At 37.6% G+C, this 22,093-nt stretch overlaps 1 protein-coding gene across 7 annotated transcripts in view; it reads right to left on the bottom strand.

Annotated features, from left to right (window-relative positions):
- relch (RAB11 binding and LisH domain, coiled-coil and HEAT repeat containing) overlaps positions 1 to 22,093 on the bottom strand; it is a 56,880-nt gene that overhangs the window by 33,155 nt on the left and 1,632 nt on the right. For 6 of the 7 annotated variants that reach the window (XM_062021180.1, XM_062021175.1, XM_062021176.1 and 3 more), the window contains exons 2-11: positions 14,741 to 14,830; positions 7,361 to 7,432; positions 7,175 to 7,227; positions 6,927 to 7,040; positions 6,554 to 6,748; positions 5,726 to 5,820; positions 5,169 to 5,298; positions 4,917 to 5,056; positions 2,312 to 2,387; positions 2,132 to 2,227 (exon numbers count right to left, since the gene is read on the bottom strand). In XM_062021180.1, the coding sequence (XP_061877164.1) occupies positions 2,132 to 2,227; positions 2,312 to 2,387; positions 4,917 to 5,056; positions 5,169 to 5,298; positions 5,726 to 5,820; positions 6,554 to 6,748; positions 6,927 to 7,040; positions 7,175 to 7,227; positions 7,361 to 7,432; positions 14,741 to 14,830 (1,061 nt within the window). The remainder of the gene's footprint in view (positions 1 to 2,131; positions 2,228 to 2,311; positions 2,388 to 4,916; positions 5,057 to 5,168; positions 5,299 to 5,725; positions 5,821 to 6,553; positions 6,749 to 6,926; positions 7,041 to 7,174; positions 7,228 to 7,360; positions 7,433 to 14,740; positions 14,831 to 22,093) is intronic. The other variant, XM_062021177.1, reaches the window with a different exon arrangement.

The following is a 22,093-nucleotide window of genomic DNA, read 5'->3' as shown; positions in this document are numbered from 1 at the left end:
TGTGAGAACATTTTAACAAGGAATGGGCAACAAATTATGTTAGTATCTGCTTTTAAATATTTAGGATTTTTAATTGATGACCACTTGAGTTTTAAGGAGCACATTCAGTATGTTGTAAAAAAACTGACATTTTTACTGGGATTTTATTATAGAAACAAGTCTTGCTTTTCTTTTACTGTGAAACAGAAATTGGTGGAAACAACCTTTTTACCTGTTATTGACTATGGAGATGTGTTGTACATGAATGCTACTGCTGGTTGTTTCCACAAGCTGGATAGTGTGTACCACGGGGCACTGAGATTCATCACCAACTGCGCTCCCCTTACTCACCATTGTGTGTTATACTCAATGGTTAACTGGACATCTTTATGTGCTCGACGCCTCAATCATTGGTATGTTTTCATCTACAAAACCATTCTGGGTATCACTCCATCTTATCTGTCTTGTCTTTTAACAAAGAAACAAGGAAGTCACAATCTTCGTTCAATGAATGTTCTGCAATTTGTCGTCCCCAAAGTAAGAACTGAACTGGGCAAGAAAGCATTTAGGTTTTCAGCACCGAAGGGCTGGAATAACCTACAATCGAATATTAAACTTCAAACCCTTGTTACATTGAATGAGTTTAAAGCTTCTGTGAAAGGATTGCAGTCTACCTTGTCTGTATGCACATGTGTCATGTGAGCAAGTTTTAATGTTGTAAATGTGATGTTTTATGTGTTGTTTACTGTTTTTTAATGTAACCTTGCTGCTGCCCTCTTGGCCAGGTCTCCCTTGAAAAAGAGATCCTTGATCTCAATGGGATTTTTACCTGGTTAAATAAAGGCTAAATAAAATTAAAAAAACTGCACCCAAGATCCAATCTCCGGGCTGATGATTTTAGGTTGTCCTGAAAAATTTGGAGGTAATCCTCCTTTTTCATTGTCCCATTTAAAGCACCAGTTCTATTGGCAGCAAAACAGGCCCAAAGCATAATACTACCACCTCCATGCTTGACGGTAGGCTTGGTGTTCCTGGGATTCGTCCATGTGATGTAAGATGAAATAAAAATTGAGCTGTTTGGCCACAATACCCAGCAATCTGTTTGGAGGAGAAAAGGTAAGCCTTTTAATCCTAGGAATACCAAGCCTACCGTCAAGCATGGTGGTGGTAGTATTATGCTCTGGGCCTGTTTTGCTGCCAATGGAACTGGTGCTTTAAATTGGACAATGAAAAAGGAGGATTACCTGCAAATCTTTCAGGACAACCTAAAATCATCAGCCCGGAGGTTGGATCTCGGGCGCAGTTGGGTGTTCCAACAGGACAATGACCCCAAACACACGTCAAAAGTGGTAAAGGAATGGCTAAATCAGGCTAGAATTAAGGTTTTAGAATGGCCTTCCCGAAGTCCTGACTTAAACTTGTGGACAATGCTGAAGAAACAAGTCCATGTCAGAAAACCAACAAATTTAGTTGAACTGCACCAATTTTGTCAAGATGAGTGGTCAAAAATTCAACCAGAAGCTTGCCAGAAGCTACCAAAAGCGCCTTATTGCAGTGAAACTTGCCAAGGGACATGTAACCAAATATTAACATTGCTGTATGTATACTTTTGACCCAGCAGATTTGGTCACATTTTCAGTAGACCCATAATAAATTCATAAAAGAACCAAACTTCATGAATGATTTTTGTGACCAACAAGTATGTGCTCCAATCACTCTATCACAAAAAATAAGAGTTGTAGAAATTATTGGAAACTCAAGACAGCCATGACATTATGTTCATTACAAGTGTATGTAAACTTTTGATTGCGACTGTATATACACATATATATATATTCGACCCCGGCCATATTCTTGTAACCCAATGTGGCCCCTGAGGCAGCCTTTTTAGAGAAAATACTGTATATGCATCATTGGCATATAAATTATTCTTGACGTCATATATATGACGATGCCATACTGGCCACGTCTCTCCAAACTCCTTGCCATGCCCCCCCCACAATATGTATATTGGCAATCTGGGGGAAAGCCTGTGTATTTTATGTATACAGTTTATGTGTGTTTGTGTGTGTGTGTGTATGTATAAATATATATATACATATATAATTTTTTTTTTTTTTTGAAGGGGCTAGTGAACTAAGCCAGACTTTACCTCTCGTTTTGCAAGGAGGACATTCGGGACAATGTGAGGAAGGCAGCGGCCCAGCATCAACATCACACTCTCCTCGCTGTCTGCTATACGAGACACCTGAACGCAAGAGAAGACCATTACATAAGTACATGGCTTTGTATGTCCACATCAAAATGTGCATGTGTGTGCTATAGTGTCCACCTCTGCTCCTAGGCGGCTGTCTGAGCACATTCTGCAGAAGGACAAGAGAGCTTGCTGGAAGGCCGGGGATAACTTTCTGGGATTGCACAAATAACCAAAAGACCCAAAACATTTAGCAAAGCATAGAAATGGTTGGGTTGAAATAGTAAACTCAACCTTTGAGCAGTTAATTACTTGGTTTTAAGAATTCCGTGTGCTCAAAAGAATCTAAATATATTTCGCCATCTGGTGGTGGCATCTTAAAACTACACACAAAAAAACCCAGCTGCTACCTCAAACGCTTAGCGGTATATTTTGTATGCATAAAAATGTATTAAATAAAAGATATGGATGTCTGAAGGCTAGTACACAAAAACTTAGAGATTTTGTATTTGTTATAGACCCCACCTGTTAAAGGGGAACTGCACTTTTGTAGGAATTGTGCCTATCATTCACAATCCTTATGTAAGACAATAAAATATGTTCTTCTTTTTTATGCATTCTAAATAGTAAGTAAACACACTCAAAAGTCTGCTTGCAATGGAGCTTATGGGAGTCGCTCTATTCTACCTCTAAAAGCCCTTCAAAACACCCAAACACCTCCATTAAGGTTTTATATACATGCTGTATATAAATATGTATGTAATGTAGTAACAGACACAATATCATTTAATATTTACGTATTTTGATCATTTTAAGCATCCACAGCGCATTCATTTAAAAAACGCATCACAACGTTCTTTTTCTTTTACAACATCACTGATTATTCCTCACTGCAGACTTTATGACAGCCAACAAACACAATAAAACATCACTTACTGTACAATGTCAGCGGTCATTAGGATGCCGACTGATAGAATCTTGTTGTAATTATGTTTAGATGAAGAATGACTCACAATCCTCGCAAAGAAAAGTGGGCTGGAACCAACTGTTTTCTCGTGTTGTTCTCGCTACTGCCGGGTCTAAATTAGCTGTCAAGGTGTACCAACATGTCGGAATACATCCTTGTCCTACGATCCAGGTTAAAGCCATGATTTCTGATCTACAATAAACGTTCACTAGCATGGAAGTAAGAAAGCAGCTTACTACTCAATGATGTAAATATAGGCACACAAGCTTGTGATCACAGGGCCACTATAAATAGTTATTCTGCGTTAGCGCTTATACTAACATTATCACTATCCATCCATTTTCTACCGCTTGTCCCTTTTGGGGTAGCGGGGGGTGCTGGAGCCTATCTCAGCTGCATTCGGGCGGAAGGAGGTGTACACCCTGGACAAGTCGCCACCTCATCACAGGGCCAACACAGATAAACAGACAACATTCACACTCACATCCACACACTAATACTTGGTTAATATTCAAGTCACAAAATGTAAATGGAGTGTTAGCAATTTTTTCAGAATGTTTTTTATTGGGTTTTATAGGCGGAATAGAGTATTGGTATCGGATCAATGCTAGGGTGGTGGGAGCGATACTTTTGTTGTAGTTTCGCTGTTATAAGTTTATGCGACTGCAGCGTCTCATCTAGTCTGTCAGAGCGAAAAGCGTAATTTTTCACAAATTCTGCATGTCATGGGCAGCACAGTGCTGGAGTTGGCAACGCTTGTGCCTCACAGCGAGAAGGTCCAAGTTCCATTCCCGATTTCAGGGTCTTTCTGTGTGGAGTTTGCAAGTTTTCCTCGTGACTGCGTGGGTTCTCTGCGGGTACTATGGCTTCCTCTTAACTCGGGATAGGTTGATTGGCAACACTAAATTGGCCCTAGTGTGTGAATGTCAGTGTGAATGTTTTTCTGTCTCTGTGTTGGCACTGCGATGAGGTGGCGACTTGTCCACGGTGTACTCTGCCCTCCACCCGAATGCAGCTTGGATATGCTCCAGCACAACTCCAAAAGGGACAAGCAGTAGAAAATGAATGGATGGATGAATCTGCATGTCCTGTTATTTATTTTAGTGGTTTTGTTTATATCTTAAAATCAATATTTCTGTACATTGTTACTTTTTAGCTACGGAATTTTCGCTATACTGACTTTTTTCTTCTAACAATTGTGTGTAGTACAACTGTAAAGGGATAATTTATATACTATTATGTTTTTGGTTATAAAAAAAATATTTACAGAACACGTTTTTCTATGTTCTAATAATCATTATAAACCAGAGGAAAATTCACAAAAATATTCAATAATTATGACGTTACAAGTTAAAAAGTGTCGGCATTGGTATCAGTTTCGGCGATACTACTACCTGTATCGATACTAAAATTCAGCGTCACCCACCGCTAGTGATCAACAAAATCGAAGACGAAGTTTCATAACAACCAACCATTGTGGAAAAACAGGCAATATAAAAGAGGACATAAGAGAGGAGGGACTGATGGTGATCTTGGGAATATTTTTGAAAGAAAAATCCCAATGTATTTTTTAGCTTCCTGATTGGCTACTTTCTGTAACACGCCACAATTCATGCAGCAATGACTCAGGAAGCACTTTTTTATTTTATTTACGAATGTCGGCCCCAACCTGTTTTGGAGCCAATTATTGGAACACATTCACTAAAGACAAACACAGGCCAATTGTCTATGTGTGTGTACCCTGCTTAAGTAATATTAATAACAATGTCCTCTCACCTGTTTGGCTGATCAAACTGTACAGGAGGTCGACTTGTAAGCTTATTGTGGGATTGTGGTGTGTTTTGCGTAGAGGGAGGGTCACTCTGAGTTCCTGAAACCCGTCGTATGTCCAGGTACTGTCCATTATCTGTAGGGGGCTGAAGACAGCACTACATTTGCTTAGGTGTGATGTGTCTAATGCCACTATAAATCCTACTCACACCCAAAAAAACTTCAGTTTTACAGTCTTGGAAATTTACGAGGACTTACCGCAGAAGGCGGTTCAGCGGAGGAAGTGATGGTGGTGGAAGAGAATGCGGGATTAGATATATTCTGGGAGTTCCACTCCAGAGGGGCTGTAGCAGTGGAAGAGACTGTCTGCTTTAAGGTTTGAATCTCACTGTGGGTAAAAAGGAGACTCTTAGTTATGACAAAACATTTTTTTCAATGCGGTTACAAATGACTTTGGTATTCTAAACATCATGACGTATTTCCTATCGTGCCCAATGGTTAAAAACTGGAATTGATCCAACATTGAGTCGGACACCATCAACCACAAACAAGTTGCAATATAATCCCAAACTGGGGATTCATCCATGTTTAAATTAAATGTTTTTTTAGCCATTACTAGATTGTTGCTATTTTAAGTGTCAACATTATAGAGACAGCTCTTATCTCAAACCACTCTTAAGTTGGAGCACACTTAAGTTGAAGTAGCACAGTAAATGCTTGCAAAACTTAATAGTACTTTAATCATCCATTTGCAGAAATCATGAGGGTAAGTCACATGGCTGAAGAGTTAAATAATTCTCGCACAAGTCACAAACCTCTGAAGTTTCTTCATCTGCTCAGCTAGACTCTGCTTCTCATTGTTAAGTAGACTGATTTGGTACTCCATCTCTTGGACGACCTCTGCTTGCTGCTGTAAGAAATGAACACAATGATTACAAATCGAATGTAAAGCTGCATTTTCTTGAAGATAAAAGGTCCCCTATTATGCAACATTTACTTTTTAATGATGCTATAACAGCAATGTGTCCTGATAGCCTACAATATGTCAACCCAATGCAAGACAAATCTAGCATCTCCCTCCCTTGCCTGGCCCATGAATAAACCCCTTAATTCACTGATCAAAGAAAACGGCTTTGCTAAGTTTCTTATATTAAACCTTTGTCTACTATTTTCCCTAAAAAAAACATTAAGGCTTAAAAGCAGTCCTTCTAAAATAGTGGGGTGTGCAACTCATCTTAAATCTGCATACATTTCTGTTCTACTTTTTGTTTTGTAGGTTCAAGTGTTTTATATATTGTGCTCCTGAGTTAATGTTATGATCAATTAGCATTATTATTTATTGTTTATTTATTTTTATTTGACATCGGTCAAAAATGTTTATGGTTTAAATAAGGATTATTACTTTTGTATTCCAGGCAAATTGATGTTTTCTTTTTCCGGGTGGTGGGGGGCATAAGAAAAAAATCACAGAGAAACACTGGTATAAAGTGTCTTTTTTCCAATTACTCGATTAATCAAACAAACTAATCAATAGATTACTTGATTACTAAAATAATAGATAGCTGGAACCCTAGCAAGTACACTACTATTGAACATTTTTTGAATTGTGGTAAAATAGTAGTCACTTGTGTGCAATAACAAACCTGTTGGGAGAGGTCAGGCTTCTTCGGGTGATCTGTTGCGGCACAGTGCCCAGGGATATTGCCAAAATCAGCTTCAACTGCGACGTCAACCATGTCACTCACTGGAGGAAATGGTGTACCACAATTTCTGTATAGCTGCAGAAGGTCAGGGGGTTTTGGAATGTTGAGGCCGACGTCATCCCACAGCTCAAAATCCTGACAAAAATTGGAACAAAATGATAGACATGTGTTTGGCGAAACTTGTGGATCATCTGCGTTAATAAACAGGAAGAATACAAGAGACGCATTCATTATTTTAATATCTTCCAGTAAGTGTATTTTTGTGGTTATGTTTAGTCATATAACTGCATTAAGACTTGTGTAGGGCGTTTACCTGATCGTCATTCTCGTCTGAAAAGGTGATGGATGAGAGCTTATATTCATTTTTTAACAAATATTCATTAACAAGGAAGTTTAAGGCTCTTTTCTCCAGTGGGCGTATAGGCTCCTGAGGCAGAGAGAGAAGAAGCAATTCAACAGTTCGTAGATTTAATACACCCAGGACTAGGATAAAAACTGTCATTATGATAGGGAACGTTATCACACAAATCTTTACTATTCCAGCACTCAAAGATCCCCTACCTGAATTTCAGGGCTTGACTTGTTCTTTCTCTCCTGAGAGTGCACTTCATTCTCTGTGAACCACAAAGAAAAAGAATAAGGCAATGAGTTCAGATGGATGCTGAGCCTTGTTTCCTCTTCAGAAAAGGAAAGGAAGTTGTGACGAAGGAGGGCTTGGGTGGAGAAGAAGTTTAAAGTGCGCCACACCTGCTGCCTGAGTCAAGTTGGCGCGCAGAGCCTGAATGGTCTCCTTTGCTTTCCGTAGCTCAAACTCCAGCACTGGACAGAGAGTGACAGCACACACACACACACGCACACACACACACACACACACCCGCACGCACGCACGCACGCACGACATGCATCCAAACAAAGACAGAGAACAAACAAATAAAACAAAGATGGAAGTGAAAAACACAGCAAAGATATTAAGAGTCTAAAAATAAAACAACAAAAAAGAGGTGCATGCAAAACATGGGCCTGAGAAACACATGCAGCACAGGATCCTGGTAAAACGCCTGCATATACCAAACTTAATTTTTTGAAAACTATTGAAAAAAAAAAAGGCACAGAAAAAGGAGTTTTGTTCTCCAGGTCTTATTCTATCAGTCTACATTTTGATACTAGATTTGAATTCCATCAACTTACAAGATAAGCATTTGCGATGTCTTACATAACCACAAAAAATTAAGTGTACACTGTGATCAATTTGCATTGAATTACGAGAAGCTAAACCAAGGGAGCCAGATGTGGCTCTTTTGATGACGGCATCTGGCTCTTAGATAAATCTTAGCTGACATTGCTTAACACGATAAGTAATGAAGAATTCCGCTGGTAATCACAGTGTTAAAAATAACGTTCAAAATATAAAACATTCTCATGTATTTGAATCCATCCATCCGTTTTCTACTGCACCTGTTCAAGAAGTCGCATTAATGGTAAGAAGTATTTTATTTATTATTGGTTAGCTTTAGAATAACAATGTTATTAAAAAGAATAATCAATCAATCAATCAATGTTTATTTATATAGCCCTAAATCACAAGTGTCTCAATAAGAGACTTATTATACTCTAAAAATGTTGGTCTTACTTAAAAATGCACGCATTTAGTTGTATTCAGTGTTAAAAAATATTATATGGCTCTCACGGAAATACATTTTAAAATATTTGGCTTTCATGGCTCTCTAAGCCAAAAAGGTTCCTGACCCCTGAGCTAAACTATCATTGAAGGTAGGAAATAGCAAACAAAATCACTTTGGAAAAAAAAAGAAATAAAAACAAAATTTAAGCCATGCAGCAGGAAAATGATGTTGCTGTTCCGTGCACTGACAATCTGCAATGTGGTATAACACAACATTAGGTAAGCTTACATTATTTATTATCTTCAAACTGTAGTGCGAGCACCATTGGTTGTACGTGGAGGGTACTAAGAAACACTAGAGATGTATTTTTAAATTAAATTATATACTGTGTAAGTAAAAGCAAACAAAAAAATTCATGATGGTAACTGGCAGTAGACATTTTTGTAGCAGTTCTTCTATACAGTGTAACCAGTATATATTATAGTGGTGCATCGCAAAACAAATTGACCATTGTCACTATTCATATTTGCAGACCATGAGTGCACATAATGCAATCATACAAAATATATATAAAGGTGACAAAACAAAAGCTTGTCGGGATGGAGTGACGTGTCCAGTATTGCCCACTGGGGTATGATCAGGAGAAACGCCAGAGACAACCCCGAGTCAGACAGCTGTGGGCAGGCATATTTTGCAAGGGTGTTGGTACAGTATGTCAAGAACGAAGGTGAGAGAATAAAGAGGGGAGAGGTGCCAATTTCGGGACTGCAGCCAGTGAACTGAAAAAAACCCAAACATATCTGCTGCATGGCTTTTACTGAGCTATGTAAAGTTCATTGTGTTTCATCCATTTAGTTACAGACTTTCTAATTAGCAAACCAAACATTAATTGACTAATCAATCATGCAACATTTGCACCCCGACAAGCTGCTTCATAGCTAATAGGGCTTTATAGAGTTCATTGTCAGGTGAGGAGGTGCTTGGTAATAGTCACACTAAGCCGTCACTGTTCTTGCATCCTCTGGTGTGTGGTGACTGGGTTACGTGGGAGTAATGTCACGCCTCAGTGCCAGAAATAACACTCAGCATGAAGATATTGTTAATGTGGTATTCGTTAGTTGAAACTTTGGTGTCAAAATTATTGCGTTTTTCAAAACCTTTGTGGAATTGCAATTGTAAGCAAAATCATTTAACCACTGAAGCATCCAGTTGTGCAATCTTTTTATTAAATCAGGCCTAACTAGTTGTCTCAACAAGAAGTCATTGAAAACATAGTAAAGAAAAAGGCACCATTTTCAGCTGAATTAAATAAAGGATGGGCTTAATGGGCCCTGGTGTGTGAATGTGAGTGCATGCAGCTGAGATAGGCTCCAGAACCCCCCGCGATCCCAAAAGGGACAAGCGGTAGAAGGGGGGGTTACCCACATATGTGGTCCTCTCCAAGGTTTCTCATAGTCATTCACATTGACGTCCCACTGGGGTGAGTTTTCCTTGCCCGTATGTGGGCTCTGTACCGAGGATGTCGTTGTGGCTTGTACAGCCCTTTGAGACACTTGTGATTTAGGGCTATATAAATAAACATTGATTGATTGATAGAAAATGGATGGATGGATGGATGGGCTTGTGACTAAATTTCCTAGACTGTCCGTCTGGAAATGTTCAAATTTTGGGGAAATCTATCTGTTAATGTTCTAAACTCCTGTCTCCATCTCAGTAGTGTGCAATGGCGTTGATATTTGATGCTCAACTTTCCGGAACTGACATTATGTTGTTGTTCTTTGAACTTTTTGGGGGGATTTTGCCTGTCATTCAAAATCCAACGTAAAACAAGAACACATTTTCCTATTGCACCTGCACTCGGGTGGAATGCAGGGCTGAACAAGTTACCACCTCAAACCGTCACACAGAAAATATATATTTGAAGCCTGCGAAGCCAAACATCAGTTTGTGAGGTATTTACATTAATACAAGTTATATTGTTAGTTTACTTTTCTGAGAAACAACCTTCTCCAGACAGATATAAAAACATTACCATTGCAGAGGACACTGCTTCCCATAATGTAAAAGTAGAAAGACATTGTACAACTGTACATTTTTTTACACTTGGATGTTTACATTGTTACTTTAAAGACATCAACTTTAAGTTACACTTTTTACTATTTGCTTGAAACAGTAAATATTCCTGCGCAAATTTTTGCACTTAGAAATAATTGTTTGTAGTGAAAAAATATGATTACAACATTTCAGCATTATGTTTGTGTCAATTACAGTAAGTGTGTTTATGTTAAACATTTCTGCTACTTAATTTTACACAATATGGCATTTTTACCAAGCTTTTTTTTTTTTTTTGGTTATATACCGCAATACTATCGTACCGTGGCCTTAATACCGTGATAATATCGTACCGTGAGATTTTGATACTGTTACATCCCTATTGGTTAATATTTAAGTCAGGAAATTTAAATGGAGTATTGTTGGCGGTTTTTGGATGGTTATTTATTGGGTTTTATGGGCAGAGTAGAAGCTTTGGCGCCGTTGTAAGCAGACTTTGAAGCTGACTTTTATTTACCAGTTAAAATGCAAAAAAAAAAAAAAATGGTTGTGTCTTTCATAATGATTGTGAATGACGAGAAAAATTCCAAAAAAGTGCGGTTCCTCTTTAAGTCTGCATGATTAGTAGTGTGGTGGTGTTAAAGGAAAAAAACAAACTTGATGCGCCTGTGAAATTGAAACGCCGTTGTCTGCTTAAAATGACCAAAAATATAATACGTTATTATGAATGTGCCTGTTACTATATTATAGGGATGTAACAATAAACGGTATAATGATAAACCGCGTTAAAATTCCAGACGGTTAGTAATACCGTCTAAATGTTTAATAACCGAAAAAAACCCCGTAATTTAATAATGCATTTTAGACAACACTGCTTACTTTCTGAGAAGGAATTCACAGCAGCGCTGGCGCATGCGCAGTAGCGTCGTTTTGCTTGAAAATCATGGCGGACAAACTACACAGACTTTGCTCCGGAGATTTCCCCTCGGAGTAAACACAGCCAAGCGCTTGGTTTAACATAATTTTCCCTTGCTTCTCGGTATGCGTTCAAGAGCGCACTGCTGTTTTAGATGGCGACAGGTGTGGACAATATTGGAGACAGACGCATTTGTCTCACACTAAAATATACAGCGAAGGAGAAAAGTTATTTGATGTTGCTTTTATTTTCTCAACACAGCGTCCATCAGCGGCTGTGACAGAGTTAATGATGTGAGGAAACATGCAGCAGACAATGTCTGGAACGTTGCCATAACTTGTTTATAAAGTCTTTAGTTTGTTTACTGGGATGCTCACTCGTCCTTTATTTAACTGCTAACTTTGTTAGTGTTCAAATAACATAAAATACTAGCTCAAAGAATTAAACACAGGGAGTGAAAATTGTGTATTCGATGTGAGAGGTATCACTCCTGTTTATTTTTGTTGGCCAAACGGTTGTACTGAACCACGAGGACGCTTTGGAGAAGAACAAAGCTTGTTTATTAGACTTCATCTTCATTAGCCAAACTGCTTTGGGTTTTATATTGATATCAAAAAGTAAACTCCATGTTTTTTTTTTACATTACTTGTGTTTTTTTCATGTCACAAAGGTATTACTTTAAAAACCATTCATCTATTACTTCAAAAACCATTCCCATTTATGTGACACAGCATTTTGTTAATGTTTTATTGTGTATAGTTAAATCCTATACGACATATTTCTGCTCAAACTCTTAATGGACCTGTGCCGATACAGCATGTACATGTACATACAAATGTAGATAACTTCAAAAAATAAATAAATTATATAAAAAAATACGTCCCTCTATCAAAATGTAAAAATAGAGATACATACATCATGAAATGAGAAAAAGATGACACGTTGATATTATTAATGAACAAAAAAACCCAAATACTTGTCATTAGATGTATGGAAAACGTTTATCTATAGTCTTTTTATTAGACATTGCAAATTATATTTTCACGTTCACACCCCAACACTGTTTTACCTAACAATCAGTAATCATGATTTCAATGTTGATAACAATAATATAATTTTTTATTTTGGCCATAATTGGCAGCCCTATTATAAGACTAGATATCATACATGAACACTATTTTATCTTTACGGACAAAAATTGCAGTTACGTCTTATGGCCATCGGGCGCCATCTTTCGAAATTCTTTCATTGGTTTTTTATTTTTGAATCTCTGATTTCCATGAAGTGCTGTCTTGCACAATTATTTTAGTTATTTATAGGCTCCAGCACCCCCCGCGACCCCAAAAGGGACAAGCGGTAGAAAATGGATGGATGGATGGATGTTATTATTTTTCTGCCATAATACTTTGTTTAGAATGCTTGTGTTGCTTTTATAGGCACATTAAATTTCTACTTGAGGTCCATGAAACTGTTTTTATCTAAAATAATGTTTCTCCTGAAAAGGAAATAATTTTGAATGTGATGTGTTTTTTAAATACAACTTGGTTAAAAGATTTCAGTATACATTTTTTGAAAATTTTGAGCACATTTAAAAATACAGCTATATTAATGATAACCGTGATAATTTTGGTCACAATAACCATGATAAGAAATGTTCATACCGTGACATCCCTACTATATTTTATATATATATATATATATATATATATATATATATATATATATATATATATATATATATATATCAATCAATCAATCAATCAATGTTTATTTATATAGCCCTCGGCACAGAGCCCACACAAGGGACGTCGATGTGAATGACTATGAGAAACCTTGGGGAGGATCGCATATGTGGGTAATATATATATACATATATATCATACTTGCCAACCTTGAGACCTCCGATACCGGGAGGTGGGGGTGGGGGGCGTGGTCGGGGGCGTGGTTAAGAGGGGAATATATTTAAGCTAGAATTCACCAACTCAAGTATTTCATATATATATATATATATATATATATATATATATATATATATATATATATATATATATATATATATATATATATATATATATATATGAAATACTTGACTTTCAGTGAATTCTAGCTATATATATATATATATATATATATATATATATATATATATATATATATATATATATATATATATACATATATATATATTTATTTTATTATACATATAAATAAACAAAAAATACTTGAATTTCAGTGTTCTGTAGGCTATCCAATAGATATTTAAGCTAGAATTCACCAACTCAAGTATTTCATATATATATATATATATATATATATGAAATACTTGACTTTCAGTGAATTCTAGCTATATATATATATATATATATATATATATATATATATATATATATATATATATATATATATATATATATATATATATATATATATATATATATATATATTTATTTTATTATACATATAAATAAATAAAAAATACTTGAATTTCAGTGTTCTGTAGGCTATCCAGTAGATGGCAGTATTGTCCTGTTTAAGAGTGTCACAACATTGCTGTTTACGGCAGAAGAACTGCTTTACGGTAGACTAAACGTGACTGCTGTTGTTGTGTGTTGTTACCGCGCTGGGAGGACGTTAATGAAACTGCCTAACAATAAACCCACATAAGAAACCAAGAACTCGCCCTCGATCATTCTACAGTTATGAAGTCATTGGGCAGGCAAGCTGTTTATATTGTGGGAAAGTGGACGTGAGAACAGGCTGTCCCCACTCAGGTCCGCATTGAGCTGGAGGGGGCGTGGCCTCCAGCTCCGGCTGAATACCAGGAGTTGTCGGGAGAAAATTTCTGCCGGGAGGTTATCGGGAGAGGCGCTGAATACCGGGAGTCTCCTGCTAAAAACGGGAGGGTTGGCAAGTATGATATATATATATACTTACAGCATTGTTAGCTGACTTTTGCTAGCGCTAATTTACGAGTTAGAATGCATTAGAAAAAGAAAGACGTGTGTGCTTGTCTCACATAAGGATTGTGAATGATAGGCAAAACTAAAAAAAAAAAGTACAGTTCCCTTTTAACAACAATACCTCGGCTAGTTGCAGCGGGTTTTTATTTTACCCATATCTTTTGTAAAATTACACCTACTGTACTGTTGTACTGTAATAGTGTTTACCTTGCGGATGGAGTGATGCTCTACAGACTTGCAAAAGTAGCACATCAAAATATTTGCATAATCTACAATAAGCTTTTTAAATAAATATTTTACTTCATTTATTTTTCCTGTTACTTTATTTCCTTTTTCATAAATTTAAACATTATTTATTTTATTTCAATATTATTTATTTAATTTAATTATTATTTATTTTATTATCACCCATTTTATTTTACTTTGCCTGTCACAGAAGTATACTGTATTTTTAGGATAGACTAAATCAGCATAAATTCTGCAGCCAGTGTTGCGGCCACTTTTATTTCCGCCATCACATCATCTTTAACTTCTGTGAGTGGAACTGTGGCTCTCGTGGCAGCATAGGTCATCTTACCGACCACCCGCTCGTCTGATTCTCGATTGCCGTCATCTGAGTAACGAGCAAAGTCCAGAGAGTCCAAGGTGCTGATGCTGCCTGTTCGATCTGTTCAAAACAAAGACAAAGAGGGATGTTCCTGTGAGAATTGGAAACAGTGAATCAGCATCAAATCCACCACTACTGGACATAGATGGTGTAAGGTTCCACCTTTACAAAGGGCTCAGTTTGGAATGACTGATACTGTATTACATATTAAATATGTATAAAAAAAACTAACTGAGTGAGACTGACGTATTTCATTCCAAAATTACCCTTGTGCACGAAAACTCACAGACTCGTTAAAATGTAAACTTTGTAACTGCACCCATGCTACTGCAATAAGAGAAAAAACAAGGGTCATCCGTGCCTCATTGTGGGAAGTTAGCAAGGCAGTGACAGCATCTTGTAATGTGAGTAACAGCATCTCCTACACATTTTATGATTTGATGCAGCTCACATGAGGGAATGTTCCAGGTTTATTATGTGTTGTGATTGTATGTTTATATTTGGCAACCATTGCAACAGGCAGGGGGAGAGGGTAGCACATAAATTACACAATTTGTTGTAATACGCTTGCAGTGTCTTATTGCGTTATGCATTGTATTTTGAAAACCAAACATTAGCCTCTATTAAATCAAACAATTGAGTCAATCACAGTATGTCAAACTGTAAAAGGAGATCCTGTTCTACAACCACGAGGAACAACATTCCACAGATCACATGATATTCTGAATACCAGATTATGGTAGTAAAGTAGCGTAACTTCTCTTCTATACTAAGAATGTTACATTATATCAGGGTTTTTTCCTCCCACAATGTGTGGGTGGCATGGTAAGATTCTGTTGAAATCTGATATAAAACTGTAATAAAATTACTCAACCTTCTACAAGGTGGCATTTTTCATTGGCGGTACTTGTAGAGAGTTTGAGAACCATTTTTTATAAGTCTTTAAATTCCCTTCCCATCATATGTAGCTCTCAGGAGTCCACAACCGCAGTCCCATTCATGTGTCAAAAGTGCAGATTTAAAGGGGAACACCACTTTGGGGGGGGAATGTTGCCAATCATTCACAATCCTTATGTAAGACAAGAACATATATGTTTTAATTTTTTTATGCATTCTAAGTCGTAAAATGTGGCCAATATTAGGTGGCTATCAATGCAGCTAGTAGGAGTAAAGCCCTCTCAAAGGAACTCCAAAAAGTGCCAACAATACTCCATTTACATCTGGTGACCTGAACATTAGCCCAGTATTTGCAATATTGTTATTATAAGCACTAACGCTATTTTTAGCCACGCCGTGATCACAGAGCGCTAACCAGCTTGTCCTGCTATATTGACATACTGAGCAGGTGAGCTGGTGACATTCAATTCTAGATTATAAACCATAACTCTCATTTGGATAGTAGAAGGATGTGGCCATAAACAAAGAAGTTGGTCAACTTTGATGTTCAATTTACACCCGGAGATGGCGAGAAAGACACGAAAAAAAGCTTGATTGCGGCAACCTTTTTTTTTTTATTACCTCTGGGTCGATTATGATTAATTCTTTATCTAAACGGGACAATACGACCATCCCATCTAGCGTCATCCCAGTGAGAGCAGATATTGTACAGTAAGTGAATGTTTTTATTCTGTTCTTAGTTTGTATTGCTTTTTACCACTTAGAAATACTGCTGCGTGACGCTAAGTGTTTAACTAGAGCTAGATATGTTTAGCACACAGTTTGTAAAACTTTTAGCTCATCCTCTGCATATTCAGGCTCAAAAAGATAAGTTTATGGATCATAACTTGTCCCAAAGTAGTCTTTAATGTCTCTCATGAAGTCTCTATGATTGGTAGTGTTGTTAAAAGGAAAAGTGAACATTGTGATGCATCTGAGAAATTAATACACAGCTGTATGATTAAAATGAGCAAAATACGTAAATATCACATGTTATTATAAAAGTCCCTGATACTATATTACATATATAGTTACAGCCTGTATATAAAACATTGGAAGTTTTTTTTAGGTTTTTTAGAGCGCTCAATGGGCGGAATAGAGCGACTCCCAGTGGCTCCATTGTTAGCTGATGTTTGCTAATGTTTATTTACAAGCTAGAATGCATAAACAAAAGAAAATCATGTGTGTGCTTGTCTTACGTAAAGGTTGTGAATAATAGGCACAATTCCAGAAAAGTGTAGTTCTCCTTTAGCACTGCATTCAAGTCTTTAAATGGTGTGCATTGGTCATATAAAACCAGTAATGGTCAATACTCCTTGCACTGACTTTGCCATTGATTTCAGCGATAAAACATGATAACAACTTCTTTTTGGTAGGAAAAAAGCTTGTTATCAATGTTTGCACAGGGAAATGGGTAAGCCAAACATCACGCCTTTGAAATTCCCTCCAGGCTGAAACTTCAATGCGGTTATACACGGTAGAGCTTTGAAGTCCATTTTTCCTTCTCTTTCTTTATTGGTAAGAAGGGTTCCATCCATCCATCCATTTTCTACCGCTTGTTCCTCTCAGGGTCGCGGGGGGTGCTGGAGCCTATCCCACATTAAAACATAACATTTTATTTAAAGATACCAGACAGGGCATTTATCATAAAATTGGTGATATTCTGGTCAGTGTTTTATGAAGCCGATTCAAATGCCATGTATTAACTGTAAATGTTTCTATGTATTTATGGTGAGGGCTATTGGCAGTTTAACAATATCAACACAATATTTCAAATTGTTCCATATTCTCTTTTATTACATACAATGGTTTGATCAAAACAAAGTGGATAGTAGACAATAACTAAACAAAAGCAAAAACTACTATGTACTACTCATTTGAATCCTTTGTTTTTGCCCTCAAAGTCTTAATTTGTCCAGGGAATTATTCCCTGAGTTTGAAAGCAATAACAAAAACAAGAAACGATTATCAGGAAATAAAACAGCAACATACTCACTCTTGTATTAATCAGATAGCGATACTATCCTTTATATTGACACCACCAATTTATGAATTGATCCACTCTCTTACATGTCGTGTACTGACGGCAACAATGCTGACACACCAACAGATGTTATATTATACTATTTTTAGACTCTTATTGATCTACTTGTTAATTTCCTGTTAATAACTGCTTACTTTCTGCTGTAATACACTTCTTAAACTTTACTAGGCACTTATTTGTTGGTGTTGTTTAAAGCTAGCTTAGCAATTAGCTCGGCTACTAGCATGCCCACTCCCGGCTTGCTCTCAGGGTGTAACATGTTTAGCCTCACCCTCCAGTGATAATGGTACTTAAGATATTAATTTAGGGGAGCGGCTACACACATCATCAGCTACCAACCGCTTTTCAGTCGGGGAACTTACTAATAAATACATTATCAGCCATGAATCGGCATGAAAAGGCATTAATCGCCACACAACCAAGTACGTTTTTATGAAAATTGGCCCATACTGATTGGTGGCTGATAGATCAGCATATGCCTACAGATTATATAAAGTCAATGTTTCCCATACATTCATTTATTACCGTATTTTTCGGACTATAAGTCGCTCCGGAGTATAAGTCGCACCGGCCGAAAATGCATAATAAAGAAGGAAAAAAACATATATAAGTCGCATTTGAGTACAAGTCGCATTTTTGGGGGAAATTTATTTGATAAAACCCAACACCAAGAATAGACATTTGAAAGGCAATTTAAAATAAATAAAGAATAGTGAACAACAGGCTGAATAAGTGTACTTTATATGACGCATAAATAACCAACTGAGAACGTGCCTGGTATGTTAACGTAACATATTATGGTAAGAGTCATTCAAATAACTATAACATATAGAACATGCTATACGTTTACCAAACAATCTGTCACTCCTAATCGATAAATCCGATGACATCTTATACGTCTAGTCTCTTACGTGAATGAGCTAAATAATATTATTTGATATTTTACGGTAATGTGTTAATAATTTCACACATAAGTCGCTCCTGAGTATAAGTCACAACCCCGGGCCAAACTATGAAAAACACTGCGACTTATAGTCCGAAAAATACGGTATATATATTTGGACCACAGGGAGACAAGACGAGACCGCCAACATGGGACTGTCTGTTAATGCAGCTTATTGTTCATGTTTTTTTGCTCATATGAGTCGTGGCCAGTGGTGTGCCGTCAGGGCCAGCAAGGCCTTCTCTGCTGGCCTAACATAACCAGACATCATGATCATAATTAAAGATAAAAGTAATTTTTAATTTACTTTCCCTAAATATCTAAAAGTATTCATATTCTCTTCATGTCATATTATGCTCCTTCCAGCTCTGTTGTTTTTAGTTTATAGAGTTTTCATCCAATCAGAATTCAGCTAGAATGTTGCCATGCTGTACGAAATCTGCCAGAGGCCTTCAGATTCAGCAATGCGGGCGTCCGTGCACTGTAAGCGAACGGGGACATACAGTTGACAGACAGTTGCAATAGCCAATCAGATCACGCGTTGTTGTCAGTAAGGCCTTCTACATGGCCTAAGGTAGATATATAGTGATGGTAACATGGTAACATAAGAACTCCATTACCCAGTATGCCACAGTAGTGAAGAACATGGCAGTAGCCCCATTTAGGTTGTGCAGCGAGATGTTTTTGATGAGCACGCTGTGGAGTAAACTTTAAGAACTCAGCCAACACGTCTTGTCTGCATCTTTTATGATGAGACAAGACAACACATGTATTTGCAAGGCCATTTTCAAGAAGGATATTTAAAGAGAAACTACATCTTGTGAGACCATGTCGGCCAACCCCGGAAGCAGGCTCAGCTGTTGATGAAATGTGAGTTCAGATATTTTATTTCTTTATTTTTTCATGTTTAAAAGTTTTTTTTGCCATTTTAATTTTGACAGCACCACATAAGCTATGTTTTAATTGCTGATGCGGGTTTATTGATTTTTAAATGCGCCAGAAAATAACCCGTTTCGTACAATGCCCAGTAGTGCGTAAATGTGTTTCTGTATAGTATTTCTCCAGCAATGGTCATGTGGTGACATAAATTATGGTATTTTGAGAGGTAATCTTTGAAGTCGGACATCACTGAAGGCCTAGGTGGGAAACGCACGGCCAGCCACTGGTCGTGGCCAATTATGCAAATTATGTGATGGTGTCAGTTACCCTACCGAAAAGGTAGGGTAAGAGTTTACAGTCCTTTGGGAAACAATGAAAGATATGTAAAGCCCCTGAATCTTAAATGAAGTAAACATTATGTACATACTATGTAGGTAGATGTGTATACTGTTACCTAGGGATGATGCTCGAAACCGGTTTTCCCGGTTGTTCGATAAGAAAAGAACCAAGTCCTCGGACTCGAATCCCTTTTTGAGAACCGGTACCCGTTATCGAGACCACTATAGTAAAGAAAAAGAGTTGGTTCTTTATTCGAATCCCTGGGAACGAAATCTGTCCCGACAAGAAATGCTCCGTGAGACATCACAAGAAATGACGTCACGTAGCTCAGTCATTTGTCACGGTGGGGTGCAGCGGGCTGCGGTTCGTTCCCGGGACGCAAAACTGACGGCTCCGGACGAAAGCGTGCAGGTAGGAGATGATTTATTTCTCATAAATCATACTCATTACAACAGACAGGAACGAAACAAAAGGAAAGTGTGCCGTTCGCACGAGAAGCTAAAGCAAAAACTTACTTAGCACAGGAATACTAGAAGCTAAGGTAACTTTAGCACAGGAATCATGAGCTCGAAAACCAGAATGCCAACGTAACTGTTGCAAATGCAAACAATGAAGCCACGACGAGTGACCGGAAAAGGCAGGCTTAAATAGAGTCTCTGATGAGCAACAGGTGCGCATACAAGGCAGGTGAAAATCATAAGTAACCATGGTGACTAAAACAAACCCCCGAAGTGCACAAAACAACTAAGGAAGTCCAAAACTAACAGAACATAACTAAACAAAACATAATCCGACCACATCATAATACATCACAGTTTCATATCAATTCACTTTACAGGAGTAGGAAGAAGTAAAGCTTATTTAATCCTACCCCTTTCCCACTTCATAGCGTTTACAAATATATACATCATTTACTGACCTTTTTATAATAAAATATCTGTGAATTAGTATATACAACAGTTTTGTAATATGCAATTAATTAATTCAGTCATTATTAATATACTGAGATGAAGAATATCTTATTTTCAATAAGGTTGAAAGTATTTCTCATAATTCTTCTTCTTTGTACTTTGTAAGCACTATTCATTTGAACAACCTCTTAAACTGCATCATATCAGTACAATGTTTAAAGGCCTACTGAAACCCACTACTACCGACCACGCAGTCTGATAGTTTATATATCAATGATGAAATCTTAACATTGCAACACATGCCAATACGGCCGGGTTAACTTATAAAGTGCAATTTTAAATTTTCCGGGGAACTTCCGGTTGAAAACGTCTATGTATGATGACGTTTCCGCGTGACGTCAATGGTTGAAACGGAAGTATTCGGACACATTGTATCACAATACAAACAGCTCTGTTTTCATCGCAAAATTCCACAGTATTCTGGACATCTGTGTTGGTGAATCTTTTGCAATTTGTTTAATGAACAATGGAGACTGCAAAGAAGAAAGCTGCAGGTGGGATCGATGTATTAGCGGCTGGCTGCAGCAACACAACCAGGAGGACTTTGAGAATAGCAGACGCGCTATCCGACGCTAGCCGCCGACCGCATCGATGATCGGGTGAAGTCCTTTGTCGCGCCGTCGATCGCTGGAACGCAGGTGAGCACGGGTGTTGATGAGCAGATGAGGGCTGGCGTAGGTGGAGCGCTAATGTTTTTATCATAGCTCTGACGAGGTCCCGTAGCTAAGTTAGCTTCAATGGCGTCGTTAGCAACAGCATTGCTAGGCTTCGACAGGCGGCACAGCATTAACCGTGTGGTTACAGGTCCAGTGTTTGGTTCGGTGTCTCCTGATAGTTGTATTGTTGATCTGCTGTCTATCCTTCCAGTCAGGAGCTTATTTGTTTTGTTTCTATCTGCATTTAAGCACGATGCTATCATGTTAGCTCCGTAGCTAAAGTGCTTCACCGATGTATTGTCGTGGAGATAAAAGTCACTGTGAATGTCCATTTCGCGTTCTCGACTCTCATTTTCAAGAGGATATAGTATCCGAGGTGGTTTAAAATACAAATTCGTGATCCACAATAGAAAAAGGAGAAAGTGTGGAATCCAATGAGCCCTTTTAACTAAGTTACGGTCAGAGCGAAAAAAGATACGTCCTGCACTGCACTTTAGTCCTTCACTCTCACGTACCTCATCCACAAATCTTTCATCCTCGCTGAAATTAATGGGG

Source organism: Entelurus aequoreus, linkage group LG15, assembly GCF_033978785.1.
Source record: "Entelurus aequoreus isolate RoL-2023_Sb linkage group LG15, RoL_Eaeq_v1.1, whole genome shotgun sequence".
NCBI lineage: Eukaryota > Metazoa > Chordata > Actinopteri > Syngnathiformes > Syngnathidae > Entelurus > Entelurus aequoreus.
Note: the sequence above shows the minus strand (reverse complement) of the source record. Positions and strands in the feature narration are given on the sequence as shown.